The sequence below is a fragment of the Heteronotia binoei genome, chromosome 21 (genome assembly GCF_032191835.1).
Source record: "Heteronotia binoei isolate CCM8104 ecotype False Entrance Well chromosome 21, APGP_CSIRO_Hbin_v1, whole genome shotgun sequence".
Lineage (NCBI taxonomy): Eukaryota > Metazoa > Chordata > Lepidosauria > Squamata > Gekkonidae > Heteronotia > Heteronotia binoei.
The window spans coordinates 26,268,746-26,289,477 of record NC_083243.1 but is presented as its reverse complement, the minus strand read 5'-3'; the positions used below and the strand labels follow the sequence as shown (position 1 = coordinate 26,289,477).

The window sequence follows — 20,732 nt, the reverse complement described above, 5'->3', positions numbered from 1 at the left end:
TAGTAGCATAAAAATATTTGTAGCAGCCTAAATAGCTTAGACTAGCCTGAGCTTGCCAGAGCGTTGAAGCTCAGCAGGGACTGGCCATGGTCTGTTCTTTGACGAGAGACCAGCAGGGACGATGTGGCTGCTCTGCAGAGGCAGGCAATGGCAGGCCACCTCAGCTCATCATCTCTTGCCTTGAAAAACCCCATGTGGAATTTCATGAGGTCGCCACAAGTCAGCTGCACTTTATTATTAATATAATCACTGCAGGATTCCTTGAGAGCCAGTTTGGTGTAGTGGTTAAGTGCGTGGACTCTTATCTGGGAGAACCGGGTTTGATTCCCCACTCCTCCACTTGCAGCTGCTGGAATGGCCTTGGGTCAACCATAGCTCTCGTAGGAGTTGTCCTTGAAAGGGCAGCTTCTGGAAGAGTTCTCTCACCTCACAGGGCTGGGTGTTGTGGGGGAAGGAGATAAAGGAGATTGTAAGTCCCTCTGAGACTCTGATTCAGAGACAAGGGCAAGGTATAAATCTTCTTGACAGTCTGTAATTCCAGATTCTTGGTCCAAAATACTAGTCCCAAAAGCTTACCGCATCTTAAGAATTCTTATATCTGGTGAGCTCAATCGAACAGGAATCCTTATCAGCAGAGGCAGGCCTGTTTCTTGCACCTACTTCCCCATGTAAGACCTATTAACAGGAAGTAGCGTTTACAGTATCTAAAAATGTTAGGAATCTAAGGATCATCTCAGAAGTAGCTTTCTCGTGCTTCTGGTTCAGCTTCGTGGTGTGCGCCAAGATAACAGGAAGTGTTCCATCTCTCCAAAAGTGTGTTATTTTCCACCAGGGCTTCCCAGTAGTGATCATAAGACTAACCGTGCAGAGGCTGTCCTTCAGGGCTTCATCAAGATTATAGGTGCAGAGAGAGAGCATAGATGCCAGTGTGCAGTACTGAGAGCGATGCTTTCAAAAAGAGGAACTGAGAAATGCCATATCTCGTTTCAAGCAGATCATATCCATACCTTGCCTCCAATACTCCCCTCTAAGCTGTGGAGTCTTGTGAGCAAAAAATCCATTTTGTGAGCAACTGGCATTAAAGTTCTGAGCTACTGCATAACTTAGTTTGCTCTGGGACCATTTTTCCTGAGCTAAGACAAAAATGTGTGAGTCAGAGGCTAAAAAACTGAGCTAGCTCACACTAACTCAGCTTAGGGGGAACACTGCTTGCCTCTGAGCTTTCCCTTTAGTTGCAACTCTGCTCTCTTCAGTGTCTCAGCAAGATGCTTGCACAGACACCTGTCTTCTTCTTAGGACTGTTTTTTGTGATGGGGAACTGTGTGTCCAAAGAGGTCCATATTAAAAGGATTCATATGCCCAGCTTGTGGTTAATTAAAACGGAGGCAGTCGGTAGTAGAGCTTGTGCATTGAACGCACAGTGCTCCCAGTTCAGTCTCTGCTACCGAAACAGGGTTTCAGGATAGCAGCCCTGGAAATTAAACTGACCTGTGGAAAGCAGCCATCAGTATGTGTAGACATGATTGTCTTGATGACTTTCAGTGTTTGTCACCACACTGTGCACACTGAAAAATTTTCACTTCTGAAAAGCTAAAAAAACTTGCCATCTAAATCAGCCATTCTTGCAGGTATGTTTCATTGAGTCCTTCTGGTGATGTGAATCCTTCCCCCCCCCCCCAAGTTCTGTTTGTGTAGTTAACATAACAGCATAAAACTCATCTTTGTTCATACTTCTCTTCTCTTGCAAGGTCAACACCTTGTGTGTCTGCCATGTGGTGACTGGGAGGGGGAGCTTGCACTGAAGCATCCCATGCTTCTGAGTGGCAGGCAAGCAGGCCTGCTGTACCAAGATGGGGGTCTTGCGGATGAGTCTGTAGGGTTAGCTTCAGTTAGAGGCTTCCCTGAACAACAGGGACTTGATTTGAGGAGGGAGTTCTATCATTCCAAGGGGTAGCAATTAAATATATGGGTTCCTGTTCCCGCGACACCCACAATCCAGAAATGTGTGGGCCCTGAACTTTTTGGGTGCCTTGCCTCTGTGGGCTTGACATTGTGTTATTTGGGTGCCATAATTGTTGGCCATGGCTCAGTGGTAAAGCATCTGCTTGGCATGCAGAAGGTCCCAAGTTCAATCCCCAACATCTCTAGTTAAGAAGATCAGGTAAAAGGTGATGTGAAAGACCTCTGCCGGAGACCTTGGAGAGCCACTGCCAGTCTTAGTACACAGTACTGAATGTTGATGGACCGATGGTCTGGTTCAGTATTAGGCAACTTCATGTGGCCTTGTGGTTTGAATAAGCCACATCCAACTATCCCTTTGAATATTTTGTTGGAATGGGCAGGAACATTCAGAGTTTCACCCTTAAAATGGTGTTATATCATCCGGAAGAAACTGTTGTTTTGGGGACTTCTGAGTACTCTTAATTGGCACCATGATTTTTGCTCCAAGGGCTTGGCAGTTAAGTCTAAAATACATTTTCTCTCTGTAAGGCTGTGTAAACAGTAAGCCCAAAGCACTAGGGTTTTGTTTGGTTGGGGGTTTTTTAACTCCATAATGCAACAGCCATGTTCTCAGAATAAATCATGGAGTTTTCTCAAATTTCCGGTGTGTGGTTGACTTGAATTAATGATTAAAATGTGGAACACACTGCCAGAGGATGGCCACAGGAATAAACAGCTTTAAAGAGGGTTTAGATAGAGTCATGGAGGATAAGTCTATCAATGGCTACTGGCCATGGTGACTGACAGGAACTTCCACATTTCAGAGGCATTAATCCTCTGAAGCCCAGAGCCGGGAGGCAGCTTCAGGGGAAGGCATTGGCCTCTAGAAGTACTGGCAGGCTATCGTGTGAGGCAGAATGCTAGACTAGGTGGACTGTTTGTCTAATCCAGCAGGATGCTACTTATATACCAGGGGTGGTCAAACTTGCTTAATGTAAAAGCCACATAGAATAAATATCAGATGTGTGAGAGCCACAAGACATGAGCGTCAGATGTTTGAGAGCCACAAAACATGAGTGTAAGATGTTTGAGAGCCATAAGGAAGGAAGGAAGGAAGGAAGGAAGGAAGGAAGGAAGGAAGGAAGGAAGGAAGGAAGGAAGGAAGGAAGGAAGGAAGGAAGGAAGGAAGGAAGGCAAATAAGAGGAGGGAGAAAAAGGTGGGAAGAAAGCAACTTTAACTTTAAATGCATTCTCCAAGCTTCCAGCTGGCTTGGAGAAGAGATTTAAAGAGAGAAATGCCTTCTTCAAGCTAGCCAACGGGGGTGGTGGGGGCTTCGAGAGCCACACAATATGTGTGAAAGAGCCACATGTGGCTCCTGAGCCACAGTTTGGCCACCTGTGTTATATACTGTTTCTCAATTTCCTGGAAGATTAGGAAGCAGAAGGAACAGGGTTTTTTTAGGAAAGCGCTTTTCAGGGTCGCAGAGAAGCATAGGGAGTTCTGAGTTCCTTATGAGCTCCAACTCCTGATCCTGGAAGAAGTGCTCAGTTTCTTTTTGACCGTGGATTGGATCCATTGGCTTACTTTCCACTAAATAAGTATTCTACAAGAGGAAGGACTGTTTCCATTGTAGGTTAGGAACAACAGACTCCAACCGCTTGTTCTTAAGCTTTCTTGTGTAACTGTTAAAGCTGTAGATCTGCAAGACATCCTCATTCATCCAAATCACATATATTTCTATCTAGGGCTGTGCATTAAGATCTACTTGAGCCAAAAATATACCTCAAATTATCTTATTGGTATTTTTCAAGTATATTTCAGCTTCTCAAATGTATCCGAGTTTTCTCAGGATAACTGAAAAAAAATCCAGAGAAAATCCCAGATATATTCGGGAATTTTATAGAATCATAGAGTTGGAAGGGACTTCCAGGGTCATCTAATCCAACCCCTTGCACAATGCAGGAAACTCACAAATACCTCCCCCTAAATTCAATTTGGGGTAGATCTGAAAACAGCAGAGAGGTAGGAGCAGATTTCTTCCGGCTGTTAGCTAGGCTTATGCAGTCCCTTTAAATTTTAAAGGGACTGCAGAAGTCAGTTCGAGGATCAACCAGGGTAGTGGGGAGTTAGAAGTCCCTGCTGGTGCAGCTCCACTCTGCCTTCTCCTGCTCCCCACTTTAAACTGGGCTGCAAGAGAAGGAAGCCCAACAGGGATCACTGTGCCTGCGGGGAGCCAATAGCTCCCGCAGAGCTCTGCACTTCCTTCTTCTGCAGCCCTCTGCACTTCCTTCTCCCGCATCTCAGTTTAAACTGGTCTGCAGGAGAAGCCAAGCCAGCCTGATGGTGGGTGGTTTTTTTTTTTTTTTGCCAATTCACAATTCATAACACAGTAAATACAATATATAGTGCAATGTTATGCCATGTCAGCTCTTCTATAGATAACCAGTTCATGTTTCAATACAATTTACGGAGGACCATTTCCCGCCATTTCCAGCACTCTTCTGGTAATCTATAGAATAGAAGCATTGACACTGCATAATATTTGACTATATATTGTATTTATTGTGTTACGAATTATGATTACATTTTGCTATTGAATTTGTACATGGTTTGCATGGTGTATTTTGTTTTTCTCTGATTGATTTGCTTGCTAGACATTGTGCCCCTCCTTTCTTGTCTCGGTATATATATTTTTTTTTGCCAACATTTTTCAGTTTGGGTCTATTGGACCCCCGAAAATTCAAGAATTTTGAAAAATCTCAGATCCGAATACCATACTAGTATTTGGATATGAGATTTTTTGGGAGTCCCCATATTTGGTGGTGGGGGGGGGGGGGGTTCAGTAGACCCAAACCAAAATCTGCACACCCGTACTTCACACACACACACACACACACACAATGTGGCCTAGACTTTGCTTCACTGTCAAGCTTAGAAAGCAGAAAGAGTATGGTCCCATATTGGTAGCCTTTCTCTGATGGGCTTCATTGCCCCTCAAATACAGGAGCACAAGGAAGATGTGAAAATATTGAATGTCTTGATGCACAAAGACCCATCCATTCCAATAACCATTTTTTAATTTCCCAGAATGAATTAACTGTTGTTTCCTTTCGTTCATCAGTCTCTTATAACTTTGTGTCTCACTTTTTTGAATGGATCGTCAGTTTATTTCATACCAACCCATTTTGTTAATTATTATTTTTGGCTTAATTTCTTTTAGAAACATGTCATTCAGGTTTATCAAAAGGTAGGATTTTACTTATATATATATTTTAAGAACCAGCTCTTGCAATTAACCTTGAATTTGGCTTTTCTAGCCTTTTTTTTCCGTTTTTCTATCAAGAAAAAAACCCCCACAAAAACCCCCTCCAAAAACTAAACTTTTCTTCTGAGAACTAAAAAACTCTTCATGTACCCAACAAATGAAAATAAATTAATTAACTACTGATAATCCCTAAGGATCTCTGACCCCTGAATAATGAAATGCAAAGCATGCTTTGAGCACTCTACTTACTTTGATAGTGCCCCAAATAATTTTGTTCTTTATACTAATACACTTAGCATGCTTATGGTTGAAGAATGATGTAATAATGTTGATGAAAAGTATAACTCACAGGTAAGTACAACTGTGCCTAATTCCAGTAATCTTAATTTTAGTTCCAGAGCTCTGTTTTCCGTTGGTCATAATATATTTGGAACCTTGCTCCATATTTCAGGGGATTTATTTATTTTTATTCATGTAGCATTATCCCAGAATTATGATTAGTCTTCAGTATCTTTTTAATAGCAGAATTTGTGAAGAGTCTTCTTATTCAGTCATAAATTATCTCTGCTCTTTGAGAGGGATGCAAATAATAATACATGACAGCTTTAAGAGGGAGGCCTCCTCTACTTGATAGATCTGTAGTCAGTAGAAGTAGTTATTTTGCCTATATGAAAACTACCAGCTGAAACTCAAGGTCAGTCACATGTTCAAACTGTTCAATCTCTCTTGAAGTGCAAGAAATGAGTTGCTTGTGATGGAATTACACACATAGCATAGCACAAGAGTGGCTAAACTTGCTTCACACAAGAGCCTCATAGAATAAACATCAGATGTTTGAGAGCCTCAAGACAAGCACATCAGATGTTTGAGAGCCTCAAGACAAGCACATCAGATGTTTGAGAGCCGCAAGACAGGAAGGAAAATAGATGGGTGGAGGTGGAAAGAAAGCAACTTTAATTTTAAACGTATCTCTAAGCCAATTAATGGAGCGGTGGGGGCTTCAAGAGCCGCACAATATGTGTGAAAGAGTCGCATGTGGCTCCCAAGCCATAGTTTGGCCACCCCTGGCATAGCACATGGCTTTGGGTGTGTAAATTCATAGCTTCTTGCACTAAAGGAAAGACTAACTTCCCCTCTCCACCCAGCTTCTATGTATTTTCGTAGTTTCTAAAAGATTTGATGCATGCTGCTTTATGCATAAGCATCGCCGGGCAATTCACAGTTTCTTTACGATGGTTTTACGGAATACGATTGAGGTGAGATATGTCTTTGTTGCTTGGTCCCAAAATAGTCTAACTTGGAGCCAGTGCAAAATACTGAGTTGTGCTAGAGTTCTCACACAAGCAGATGGCACGGACAAAACCACAGTAGTCACCTGAGCCAAGTCGGACTTACTGTATCCCCGCTTGTGTTTTTGCGTGCATGTGATATTGGGTGACCAGTCGGGAAGTGAAGCTAGCAGTTTCTTCATTTTAAAAATGGTTCCTGGAAAGTCATTATAGGAGAGGGAAGCGATTTTGTGTGTGTGCGCGTGTGCCATTGTTTACATGAGCAAACTAGAATGGGAGCCAAAGAAACTGCACAAGATTGTGCACAATCCCTTCTGCAAGTTGCTGAGTCTAAGTACTGTATTCACTTCCTCCATTCCAGTAATTTCCAGTGCCCTGCCTCCCCCTTCCCAACGTCATCACATTCAGAGCTGTTTAAATGTTGCAATTTTTTAAAATTCTAGTGCATTTTAGGGCGCTTGTGGGATCATCCAAAGGGAGTTCGAGTAACGAGCAAGCTTAAGTGCTATGTAAGAATAGTGAAAGCTTGTATTCTCCTTCATGCTTATGCACGTAGTATTGACGTTAATTTATTGGGTAACGTAAGTTATAAAATAATATGATCTCTGGTATGTGCCATACCTTAGAATTGATGCAGATTGAAAGGGTTACGTCTTGCAGTGTGGTTACGTAGGAAGTCAGAGGAAATTCTGTACTTGTGAATGGAGAACCCTGGTTGTGGTTTCTTGTAGACCTGCTAAACTGTCTGTTGGCTATGTTTTGGATTTAACAGTTGGCCTTGTTAAGGTACTGGCCCGCTTCTCCAGTTTACAGGCAGCAACAGTTTACTAAGATGTGCGATTACCACGCAGATTCAGGTGGGTAGCTATGTTGGTCTGAAGCAACAGAACAAAGTTTGAGTCCACTCCAGTGGCACCTTTAAGACCAGTGAAGTTTTATTCTGGTTATAAGCTTTCATGTGCATGCATGCAAGTTCAGATATCTGAAGAAATACAGAAGTACAGCCCTGACCTGGATAGCTCAGGCAAGCCTGATCTTGGAAGCTAAGCAGGGCTGACCCTGGCAAGTACTTGAATGGGAGACTGCCAAGGAATACCAGGGCCAAGACACAGAGGCGGCAGTATCATCAAGCCACCTGTCTGAATGTTGAAGCCCCACTGGGGGTTGCCAGAAGTTAGCCATGACTTGGAGGCATGCACCCACACACCCAGAAATAATGGGGAGGGACAGTGGCGCAGTGGTAGAGCATCTGCTTGGTAAGCAGAAGGTCCCAGGTTCAATCTGCGGCATCTCCAACTAAAAAGGGTCCAGGCAAGTAGGCGTGAAAAAACCCAGCTTGAGACCCTGAAGAGCCGCTGCCAGTCTGAGTACTGACTTCGATGGACCAAGGGTCTGATTTAGTATAAAGCAGCTTCATATGTTCAAAGTATAATGTAGTGTGTTCTAACATGTAAAGTCCTGTTTTATCCTGAGTCCCAGATAAGATACCTCTTAAAATAGCAGTGCTGTAATCACTTACGTGTTAAGCTAGCACATCACATCCATAGTAATTTGCATGCATTTTCCCTTCCGCATGCTTGTTTGGTCTCTTGTAATGTATCCTCAGATTCTACAGCAGTAATTACTGTGGTGTGCAGTATTTAGTCCCAGCACTTCTTTGGTTAACTGTGTACATTTCATTTCATATTGTTCAATGATTCAAATCACCTGGCCTGCTGATACTTAGAACTTATTTACAAAACAACTTTTATACCTCATGGTAAAGTGTTCTCAAGCTAACATGAGTGTTTAAGGCAGGGGTGTTAAACATGCAGCCTGGGGGCCAAATCAGGCCCCTGAGCAACTGGCTGTCATCTGCTTCCTTCTCCCTCTCTCTTGCTTCCTTCTCCATCACAGCTTACTTTGCAAGACTTGTTCAGTTGCACAGGAGCTATAAAGGAGGGAGGGGAGGCTCTCTCAATCACACAGTAGACCTACTGAGCCAAGCCTCTCTTTCTTCTGTTGGCTGAGGCTCCTCCTCCTCCTTATCCCCTTGGGAAAGAAGGAAAGAGCCAGAGCTTCCTTTGGCCAGTTTGCTGGATCCCATGGGAGAAATACAAAGAAAGCACCTTTAAGACCAACATGTTTTAAGTTTTTTTTTTTTTTAAATCTTTGTGTTTGTTTCCTTTACAAAGTTTATATATCTGCTACTTAATCTTCAATAGGTACATACATGGCTCGGCCCGACAAGGCCTCATGTCAAATCCGGCCCTCATAACAAATGAGTTTGACACCCCTGGTTTAAGGCATTGAATCCAGTGGTTGGTTTCAATAGTGTAAAATGGTTGGTTGGTTTCAATAGTGTAAAATGCTTTATAAATAAATAAATAAATAAATAAATTTTATTTTTATATCCCGCCCTCCCCCACCAAAAGGCGGGCTCAGGGCGGCTCACAGACATGACTACGTCATGATTCAATTAAAAGCAGATAAACATTATGAGTACAATACAATTACATATATAGATTAAAATACATAAAAATAGGTGCTATAATTTCTGGTGTCACAATTACATATTATCAGCTTCAGTTACAACATAAGATGGCTAGAGTTAGAATGATTTTATCAAGTTAGTCTGGTCCTAATTCAAATGCGAGTTGGAAAAGAGAGGTTTTGCAAGCCCTGCGGAACTGGTTCAGGTCCCGCAGGGCTCGCACCCCCTCTGGGAGTTGATTCCACCAGCGCGGGGCCACTAATGAGAAGGCTTGCTCCCGAGTTATCTTCATTCTAGCCTCTCTTGGCCCAGGGATTTGTAGGAGGTTTTGGGAGCTAGATCTTAACGCTCTCCTGGGGATATATGGGGAGAGGCGGTCCCTGAGGTAGGCAGGTCCTCGGCCATATAGGGCTTTAAAGGTAATAACCAGCACCTTATACCGAACGCGGTAGACGACCGGTAGCCAATGCAGATCCCGCAGCACCGGCCGCACATGTTCCCACCTAGGTAGTCCCATCAACAGCCTGGCCGCTGCGTTCTGCACTACCTGAAGTCTTCGCGTTCGGCACAAGGGCAGCCCCATGTAGAGGGCATTGCAGTAGTCTAGTCTTGAGGTGACCGTTGCGTGGATCACAGTTGCTAGGTCGTCGCGTTCCAGGAAGGGAGCCAACTGCCTCGCCCTCTTGAGATAGAAGAAGGCGGATCTTGCGGTGGTAGCTATCTGGGCCTCCATTGATAGCGAGGATTCCAGTAGCACCCCCAGGCTCTTGACCCTGCGCACTGGTGTCAGTGGCGCACCGTCAAAAGCTGGCAGAGTGATCTCCCCCCCCGGTCCGTCCCGACCCACGCAAAGGACCTCAGTCTTCGTTGGATTCAACTTCAGCCCGCTCAGCCTGAGCCAGTCAGCCACGGCCTGTAACGCCCGGTCCAAATTTGTAGGGACATCACCAGTCCGGCCTTCCATCAATAGATAGAGCTGGGTATCATCAGCGTACTGATGACAACCAAGCCCATACCTCCGGGCAAGCTGGGCAAGGGGGCGCATAAAGATGTTGAACAATGTCGGGGAGAGAACTGCCCCCTGAGGCACCCCACAATGAAGCGGGTGTCTCTGAGACAGCTTCCCCCCAATTGCCACCCTTTGTCCCCGATTTTCAAGGAAGGAGGAGAGCCATTGTAAGGCTAGCCCCCGAATTCCTGCGTCGGCGAGGCGGCGGGTCAGCAGCCGGTGGTCGACCATGTCGAACGCCGCCGACAGGTCGAGCAGCAGCAATACCGCCGAGCCGCCCCGATCCAGTTGCCGCCGGAGGTCATCTATGAGGGCGACCAAGACTGTTTCCGTCCCATGGCCCGGGCGAAAGCCGGACTGGCATGGGTCCAAGGTGGAAGCGTCTTCCAGAAAATCCTGTAACTGCAACGCCACAGCCCTCTCTATAATTTTGCCCAAAAAGGGCAAATTTGAGACCGGCCGATAATATGCCAATACGGCCGGGTCTGATGTAGCTTTTTTCAAGAGAGGGCGGACCACTGCCTCTTTCAGAGATGTTGGGAAAACACCCTCCGAAAGAGATCGATTTATAATGTCCCGTATAGGGACATACCAGCTCATCCCTGGAGAGCTTTGAGATTTGCTAATATATTTCGGAAATGTCATGAATATATATTTCACACATAGTCATCTGCAAATGTTTAGATGATCATAATCAGCCATTACTGAATTAAGCACCGGTTAATTAGCTTAAATTAAAAGTAAATCCACACTGTAGTCAGTACAACCATAGCCAAGTCCTTCCTACTCATGCAGTTGGCAACTACAGCCCAAGAGTCATTAACACTGTGTGTCTTTCAGGGACCGCTTTGCAAATATTTATATGCCATCAGCTTTGCAATTTTAAGATTTGACTCTGCTGAGCCATTCTTTTATTTAGTGAATTGACCAATTACTATCACCTTTGCTGTCAAAAGGTTTTAAAACTAACAGCAGACTTGGGGTAAGGTTACATCCAGCCTTGACCATTTTCCCCATCATATTAGCTTGAGAGCATCTGAGCTCAGACCAACAGTGCTTCGAGGTATAAGAGTTGCTCTGTAATTGAGTTCTAAGGTTGTATGAGAACCATCTGAAAGATAATGCAAAAGGCTCTCTCTATAGGTCAAAATGCAGAGAGGAAGAAGAAGGGGACTATGGCACAGTGGTAGAGTAAAATTGCTTTGCATGGAGAAGGTCCCACATTTGGTTCTCAGTGTTTCCAGTTGGAAAGGGATCTGGCAATATGTAAAACAGCAAACGTGCATCTCGGACCTTGTAGAGCTACTGCTGGTCAGAGTAGACAATGCTGACTTTGACAGACTAAATAGCCTGACCGGGGTGGAATTCTAGCAGGAGCTCCTTTGCTTATTAAGCCACACACCCCTGATATAGCCAATCCTTCAAGAGCTTACAAAAAAGAGCCTTGTAAGCTCTTGGAGGATTGGCTACATCAGGGATGTGTGGCCTAATATGCAAAGGAGCTCATGCTAGAATTCCACCCCTGAGCTTGACTCTGTATAAAGTAGCTTTGTTGGGTGTTTAAGTTCACTCTGTGCTGTTATGTTCAATTGAGGAATTGCATCCAGTGGGCTGCTGTTTTCAGTGTTAAACAGCTGATGAAATTACCCCGCTGAATGGCATTGTTACATTTTCTTGCTCCACAACAGTCAACTTTTATATTCATTGACGATTACTGCCAAAGGCAGTCATGCTGAAAAAAGAGGAAACTGCCTCTCTTCTTCTGTGCTGAATAGATAGGAAACATATGGGTAGAGAAGTGGTGGCTGTGGAATAACTAAACCAGTTACCCTTCAGTCCACTGTCACCCACCGAGCAACACGGTGTTCTTATTTCAGTATGTTCCTGCCACAAATTGAAAAGCAGGACATATAAACAGCCCAGCAAATAAGATTGTGGGATTTATATCAGCATGTTTATGGACTATGCATACAGGACCCTCCAGGCTTACATTCAGTGAGGTCCTTGTTCCTGATGGCCATCACCCAACTCCTTAATGTAAGATGGGATTCCTGTATGCAGGTGGGGTTGGGGTCTGGGCTTTTAGTCTCAGGGCTGCGTGGGTGGTATAAAATAACTTTCTTGCATTGCTGTCAGAAGTCATTGCAAGTGGGGAGAAGGGGGCCACCTGAAACCTCACAGGACTCCCATATCCCTAGATTTCCCCCACTAAGAAGCACTAAACTGAACCATTGCAGATGCATTGCCATTTGCTTGATTTGTACACACTTTGTGTGTCTATGTGTGTGTTTCTGTGCAGAAAATTGTGTGTTAATGTCAGTTTTGCATTGTGAGCTCAGACAAAATTCTGCATCAGCGCAGGTTATCCTGGAATGGAGTGTTAGGATTAAAAATGGAGACGCCTTTTCCCTCCCAAAAGTGTGCTCGGTTTTGCAAGAATGTGCTGAAACGGCAACTCAGAGGAAGGGTTTGTATTGGCTGCTAATTTATCTTTAGGCAGAAAGTAATTTCAAGCAGGCACTTGTGAAGAAGGGGGAAAGGTATCCTGATAAGCATTGAGGTGCTCTTTCATTGTTCACTGTGCAAGCGAAGAGAAGGACATTCTCAGTCTCTCCTCCAGTTTTTGTATACCATTCCTCCCGCAGCGGTTTAAAAATGGCCGTCTTTGCAAAGAAGACAGTTTAAAAATGGCCGTCTTAGTTTCAAAGAATTTCTATATGAAGGGAAAGCAGAGGGTGAAGTGGATGGAAGGTGTGCACGATAACCAGAATATAATTGAGTAGCAATTACCAGCTGATTGTGGCGTTATCCCATTTGTATGCTTGAGGAAAAACGAAAGACTGGGAAAAATGCTGAAAATAATCATGAAGATGAAACGTTTAAAATCCTGTGAACTGAATTTCTAGCACCTTTATTTTTCTACCTAACAGCAGCCCTGGTCTTTCTGGAGAATAGGGATCGTTGCTAGAATCCTCACACCAACTACTGCCATGTGTATAATAAATAGGTAGCCTGAAGGCCAAGCATTTGTGGCTTCCAAATATATTTCATTTGAGCAAAGGCATGTTTGGTGCTCTAAGCTGACTGATCGATTTGTATGCTTAAACCCAGGCTCTTAATTGCAATTGTAAGATGTCGCTTGCAAGTATTCCGCTGACTTTATTCCTGCTAGTGTAAGATTTGTCTTCTTTTTCCTGCTTCCTTTGTGCCTTCGGCTTTCTTTTCATTGAGGCTCCCAACTGAATATGAGAGGAACGGGAGATATGAGGGCTCAAGGTGAGGGCAACTGTTGTTGTTGTTGTTTTAAAAATGTTCCCTTAGGTGATGTGGCTTAGGTGGTAGAACACTGGTGGCGGTACCCTCTGAGTGTTAACAAATGTGCAAAAACCAAGATGGCTTTCTCTCTGCAGAGCTGTGATTAAATCACTTACAGCACATAACTCAGGATTTCTCACACATGCACATTTCCCATGAGAAAGTCTTAATAACTTGTAATGCTGCAATGGCTATTAAATTGTGGCAGCAAAGCCAAAAGGTTAAAGAGCAGTGGGTTTCCTCATCTTAGCCAGCAGTTGGTGCTGAAAAGAAGTTACCAAGACACCTACGATGAACACAGTTGGATTCTCCCCGGTTTGGATTCTAGGGAGAAAATGTGCAATTGGCTGCCAGTGTTGTAGTGCAGAACCCAGTTTAGTGGGGACTGTAAGTTAATCACAGAAATGTCTGTCAGACGGCCTTGGTTTTTAAATGGGAGGCTCCTCTTTTTACAGAAGTTCTAGGATTTCATCAATGCATTTCCTTAAACCCCAATGTGTTAAGCTGAATTATTAAGCGCCACTCTTCTTCTTCTCTTATGCTGTAAACTTAAATTGTGCAGTGACCAGCTTAATGCTCAAAGTTCGGCTCCCAGGTACCTGCTGGCCTAAAGAACACTTACACAGAAAAGGCCTGTCATGAAGGCCACTATTTCATAGAAGACCAATATTAAATTCTAGATGTGTCTGTACTTTTGTAATTTCCTCTCTGTCAGTTCCAGCGGGGTGGGGACATAGAAAGTGGGGAAGGCAGCAATATGAGAATCTCTGATGGATTTCGCACAAGGCTTGTTCCGGGTAGAGAGCCCGGGCTCCTCTCCGTTTTCGCACAAATTGCCCTGGAGCTGCGAGTTGGCGCGGTGCTCTTCCGCAGCAAGCGAGATACTCTTCCAAGCGGTTTCTGCTTGCCACGAGAGAACGGCGCCCCAACTCGCAGCTCCAGAGCAACTTGTGTGGAAACGGAGAGAAGCACCGGGATCAAACAGGCTCTCCACTCGGAACAAGCCCTAATGTGAAATCGGTCTCTGTTTCTCATATCTGAACCTCATGCTCCATATGAGCATGCTGTGATAGAGACACTGCAGTCCAGAGAACTGGAAGCCACACACAGCTGCTGGAATGGCTGCATGTGCTCTCTGGACAGCAACTGTTGTGTTTGTATGCTTTAGCTTTAACACCTGTAGTAGGAAAGGGTGGGGAGTTTTCGTCACTAATATCTTTCAGTTTCAATCTAAACTCTGATAAATTGTGTCTAGAAAAAACAATGATCTTAATTCTTCCACATCCTCTTTGGAACTAAACATACGCAGCCACTATTTCACAGAGCATATTAGCACCTGATACAAAAAGTAATTTTTTTCTAAGCTGCTTTGTTTGTGGGAAGTAGGAAGATCTGTCCAAGTCATAGGCTTCCTCCACGTGGCTCCACACCATTTAAGAAAAAAGCCCTAGGGGATCATAGAGTTGGGACCTCCAGGGTCTCATCCAATCCCCTGCACGATGCAGGAAACTCACAAATACCTCCGCCTAAGTTCACCGAATCAGCAGTGCTGTCAGGTGGTCATCTAGGCTCTGTTCAAAAACCTCCAAAGAAGGAGACCTTTCTGCTAGGACTTCCCGGGGCGTGGTTAGAATAGGGGTACCTGGCATGGTGCCCACCTTTTTCTGGTGGCTACCAATTTTTTTAGAAAGTGTGTGACTTTTGCCTTAAAAGTCTTCTGATTACAGATTTGATTGGTTGTACAGATTAAAAAAAAATTGTTTTGGCATCAGCTGCCAACCATAGCAAAAGGATCTTCACAGCGTGACTGAAAGCAAGCCATGGCAGCCCTTTTGTGGCGGGCTGTGGCTCCTTCAGCGGTCATTTCCTGGTTGCACCCACCATTCTGTGTCAGAATCCCAAAGGTGCACATAGGCTTAAAAAGGTTGGGAACCCCCTGGGTTAGAGATTGTACAGTACAGCAGCCCTGCTGAAGACTGCCTGTACCTGGTCAACACTTGAGTGGGAGGCCTCTCAGAAATCTTACAAAAGGCCCCTTGAGCTTAAATTCTCAAGCCCTGCAGTCGGTTTCTGCATGCGGAGGATGAGGCAGAGTGCCCTCTTAACGCAAGTCAAATGTGGTCAGAATGTACCTGATAGAGCATCCTTGCTGAAGACAAACTGCCCAGGGTCTGCTTACAACACAGCTGCGAAATTTGGAATGTCTTTGCAAGGGCACACCATACACATTTGGTCCCCTGTGTAGGAAGTGGAAGTTGGAGAAGCACCTTGGAAGGATGGTTTTGAGCAGAGAAGTGGCAGGCGGGGAAGATTTGTGATCTTCCCTCCCTCAATGCTGCTGCTTCCCTGTTTGACTTCACCCCCCCTCCTAGGGCTTCTTTCCATGGGCCATCAGACTGCTTGGGTCAGATATACGTACTTGCATGCAACTTCTGTTTAGCATTTGCTTTTTCCCAATAATCCCCAGCGAAAATAGCTCTCGACTCACCCTGGGGCTTGGTAGCAGTCGCTTAAGATAACACGCTTCACAGTAATGCATGCTGCAAAGGGGGGCGGCTTCGACTAACGTTAACAACCGTCGAGGAAGTCAAGTCACCTGGTCGAATACTAAATCCCCCCTCAAACAATTTCCTTTTCAGTCGCAACGTGGCCGGCGACCAGAAGGACGACAACAAGGAAGCGAAGCCCCGTTCCCTACGCTTCACCTGGAGTATGAAAACCACCAGCTCCATGGATCCGAACGACATGATGAGAGAAATCCGCAAAGTCCTGGACGCCAACAACTGTGACTATGAACAGAGGGAGCGCTTCTTGCTCTTCTGCGTCCACGGGGACGGCCACGCAGAGAACCTCGTGCAGTGGGAGATGGAGGTGTGTAAGCTGCCAAGACTGTCCCTGAACGGAGTTCGCTTCAAACGGATATCGGGAACATCCATAGCTTTTAAAAACATTGCTTCCAAAATTGCCAATGAGTTAAAGCTGTAACGAGAGAAGAGCAATCAAAAGTCTGTAAATTGAAAAGAAAAAAAAGTAGCAATTTCAAGTGGGAATTTTTTTTTTTTTTGAGAACACCAGTGGAAATGTATAGAATAATATTTAGGGCAATAACTTCTGCATCTTCTGAATCATGATATTAAAAACAAACAAACAAGCTGCTGAGCTGGGAGGGAGAGTTGGACTTCTTTTTTATATATATATATAAGTGCACTACAGCATTAAAGTTGCCTCCTATGTAAAATACTACTCCCTTTCTGCTTTATTTTCCATTGCTCTTGAGTTCTTTGGTAAACGTTCTGAAAACACCCCGATATATACGTTGGAATATGCCTCCCGTTTGTGTGGATGTGTGAATGTACAGTATGTGTGTATAATTATGATATAAAAGTATTATATGTTAAATCGGTTCATTGAAAAACATCGAAGATGTACCAGTACCTCTTTTGGGGGGGAACGGGGGGGGGGGGTTGTCTAATTTTGGTGCTAAAATTGAAACCGCCAAGGTGGAAACACTTTAAAATAATTGAGACTTAATTAACCAAGAAATGCAGGTTTTACCATTCTCTGCTGTGTTTGAGATTAGTATGAAGGGTTTGGGTTAATGTTTGTGAACAATTATTCCTGTGGGTTTGTTTTTTTTTAATTTGCTCTCATGAGGTAATTTAAAACTCATGGTTGGGATTTTTTCCCCAAAGTCTTGCATTATTTCTCCCTCCTATTTATTATTATTTAAGTCTGAATCCGATTAAAACCACACATTTGTAATAATTAAAATTGTGGGGAAATGCTTCCTAGTTTTTCTTTTCTTTCCCCCCCATCCCTTCTCACTAAGTAGAAGTTGAGCCTTACCTTTTTCACTTCAAGGTTTTTTTTCTTACTAGAAGTCACAGGTTTTGTTAGGGGTCATTTTGGACTGTTGTGTTCTTGCTCATCCTGTGTACACCACAGCTTGTGTGGGTTGCTCTCTTGAGAGACCACTGCCGTTTGTCAATAGCCTACCAAGGTTGCACCGATGATGTTACCCTTTAATACCTGATGCTGAAGAGGTGGTGGGAAAGTGCTGTCAACTCATAGCTGACTTCAGGCACCCCCATAGGATTTTCAAGAAAGACATTCAGAAGTGGTTTGCCATTCCTTGCCTCTGCACTGTGACCCTGGACTTCCTTGGTGGTCTCTGTGATCGATTTAACAGGCACTCCACTAAAACCAATCACCCATTCATTACTCCTGCTGTCAAAATTTTACCTTTCAGAGAATGGCACGGTAGGCATAGGATGTTACAGGTTTAGCATTTGATGACTGGTCTATATAACTGGTTACCTTGTCCCACTTTACAATTTCACACAATCTCAAGTGTTCCCAGCTTTTGTCCTTTTGGGTATAAGACTAAGGTCTCTTCACTAGACCTCTACCCCTCTGGCCAGATTGTTCCTATCTGCCCTTTCAGATAGATAACCTGGGCCATGGGCACTTTTTGAGCGCCTTTCACGGTCGCTTCAAAACCCTTTGCCGAAGCCTTCCAGTCTTTCCCTTCCTTTGGACACTAAGCTTTGTATAGGAAACGGCCTTCCTCCTCCAGATGTAATTATTTGGTTGACCGATACAGAGAGTGTTCTTAACTCCTGGGATAGTCTCTTATCAGAGTCTACTATTTTGAACCACCCTGCATAGACTCCGAATGACTCTTGTTACATACAAGAGAGCATCTTAAAAGACCACTGCTCTCTTCTCCAGTCAGTCTTTAACTCCTCCAGTTGCCTAACTGCCTTTTCCTAACTGCCACTCTCTGTTGCCAGTCAGAAGTAGTCCACCAATCTGAGTGAATTCCATCAGCTGTCTATCATAGTCTCCCATCCAAACACTAACCAGGGCAAACCCTGCAGAGCTTCCAAGGTCTGCCAGGATCAGGCTAGCCTGGGCCATCCAGGTCAGGGCATGCTGAAGTAGGAATGTGTATTTAAGAGCATAAGAGAAGCCATGTTGGATCAGGCCAATGGCCCATCCAGTCCAACACTCTGTGTTACACAGTGGCAAAAAACCCAGGTGCCCTTAGGAGGTCCATCAGTGGGGCCAGGGCACTAGAAGCCCTCAGTGTTGCCCCTCCCAAGCACCAAGAATACAGAGCATCAGTGCCCCAGACAGAGAATTCCAACAATGCACTGTGGCTAATAGCCTCTGATGGACCTCTGCTCCATATGTTGATCCAATTCCCTCCTGAAGTTTGCTATGCTGGTAGTTGCCACCACCATTTAAATCCCAACGTGCTGGCCCTTGTCTTTGTTACTGACATTTTCAGTGGCACAGAAGGTCCCTGCAGTACAATAGGCAGGTGAGATTAGCCAGGAAAGGAGAACAAGAAAGAGCATGCAAACTTGGATAAATGGTAAGAGTCATGTGACTGACCCAAATGTTGGCTGTATTTACATACATATTGTGCATATTAAAAAACAAGAAAAATAATCCAAGCGATCATTTTCAGGTGGGTAGCTGGATATATTTGTTACAACAAAAAGAAACAGGATTGTAATGGCACCTCACCATTTTTTTTCTCCATTGCGAGCTTCTATGGACTAACCAGCTCTTCCTTGGTGAGCAGTTTGTGAAAATGAAATAACAGAGAACCACCATCTCTCCAAACCAATGTTTATATTTTATCTAGAACAGTGTTTATGTTCTATGTAGCCACCTTACAATGGTTCATGATAGTCAAGCAGCAGTCAGTCAGTACCTAAACTTTCTATGTTGTTTTCATCTGTTGTTATTATTTGCTGCTGGTGTGGCCTGTGTAGTAGTTCTGCCCCTCAATTATGGGAAGAGGTCTCGATCTTCTTGCCTGCAAGCAAAGAGGCAATTGGGATGTTCTTGGCCTTGTGGATGTCTAAGCTAAGGATGCACAAAGAAATCCCTTTTTCTCTGAGCAGGAAACCCAGAGGTTGCAGCTGGTTGCAGTTTTTCTTTTATCTTTCCGAACATATTTGGCCTCCTTTATGTATGCTTTCCAAAGTTTTGGTGCCACAACAGAGAAGGCCCTTTCTCAGGTCGCCATCTTGTCTAGGCTCAGATGATGGGAGCAAATGAAGCAGGGCCTTTGAGGATGACCTGAGTCACCAGGTAGGTTCGTATGAGAGAAGGCGGTTCCAGAGTGAACAGGTAGGTTTGTATTGAAGAAGGCAAGTCCCTAAGGTATATTGATTCCAGGACATACAGTGCTTTAAAGGTCAATACCAGCACCTTGAATTGAGCCTGGAAGCCAATGTAGGTAAACAAAACTAGAATGATATGGTTCAGCAGTTGTGAATGTCGCAATCATGCAGCCACTTGTGCTTTTAATGTCACTAAGGAAGTGCACTGATAACAATGACCCCTTTTGTATTGTACTGTTTTTCACACATGCTGCTTTGAGCTCTTTTTTGGGTGTCCTTAAAAGGCAGGAAACATTTTAGTCACAGTGATCCAGTCTTGTGCCAGCAATAATGGAGTAATCTCTCCATGTCCTTCCAGGGGTAATAACGATGCCTTTTAAAAATTCAGAGATGTGTGCCCTGATGCCCGACACTCTCCCAAGAGACAAAATTCTAAAAGAAAGGGAAGTGATGGATCATACTCAGTTCTCAGGCCGTTTTTCAATAGGGGGAATTCTTTTGGTTAACTTAAAGAATTGCTGATTCCCCCCCCCCCTTTGCATTTCTGAAGTGTCCCACAGAGCTGCCAATTCTGGCTTGAGATTTTGAGGAGGGGAGAGAGGTCAGTGGGCACGTGATATCACTCTAGTCACACACACTAAATAATCCACGTTCAGCACACCACCGAAGTGGATTTTACTGTGTGAACTGGCAAAATCCAGTTGGAAAGTGGATTGAAAGTGGATTATTTCATCTGCGTGGCTGCGGCCCTAGACTCCTTTTTCTCCTGAACTCTGTGGCACACCATAAAGTCTGCTCTCCAAAGCTGCCGTTTGCTCCAGGGAAGCTGAGCTGTGAGGTCTGGAGATCAGTTGTAATTCTGGGGGGACGTAGGGATGCCAGCCTCCAGGTGGGCCCTGGGGATCCCCTGGAATTACAGCTCATCTCCAGACTACAGAGATCAGTCCCCTTGAAGAAAATGGCTGCTTTGGAGGGTGGACTCCATGACATTGAACCCCACTGAAGTCCCTGTCCTCCCCAGGCTCCATCCCCAAATCTCCAGGAGGTTCCCAACCTGGATCTGGCAACCCTACCACCTTGTGATATTTATTGTCATCGGATAAAGCAGTTGACGGAAAGCATTATTTTCTGGCAACCTTACTTCCCCGTCCCCTGCCGGTAGCTGGGAGGACCTGGTAACCCTTCCACAAAGGTCGAGATGCCTACCTTTATACTGCCTTTGTTATCCTCACAGGGTCAGGGCTGGTTTATTGTTAGATATTGTGGTAGAACGTGTTTTTGCTCAGAGCGCAATGACTC

At 44.5% G+C, this 20,732-nt stretch overlaps 1 protein-coding gene across 9 annotated transcripts in view; it reads left to right on the top strand.

Moving 5' to 3' along the window:
• MARK3 (microtubule affinity regulating kinase 3) overlaps nt 1-16,692 on the top strand; it is a 131,370-nt gene extending 114,678 nt beyond the window's left edge. For 3 of the 9 annotated variants that reach the window (XM_060261298.1, XM_060261296.1, XM_060261301.1), the window contains 3 exons: nt 5,163-5,189; nt 13,210-13,254; nt 15,933-16,692. In XM_060261298.1, the coding sequence (XP_060117281.1) occupies nt 5,163-5,189; nt 13,210-13,254; nt 15,933-16,278 (418 nt within the window). In that variant the 3' untranslated portion in view covers nt 16,279-16,692. The remainder of the gene's footprint in view (nt 1-5,162; nt 5,190-13,209; nt 13,255-15,932) is intronic. The other 6 variants (XM_060261302.1, XM_060261297.1, XM_060261305.1 and 3 more) reach the window with 3 other exon arrangements.
• Nucleotides 16,693-20,732: the final 4,040 nt, after the last annotated feature.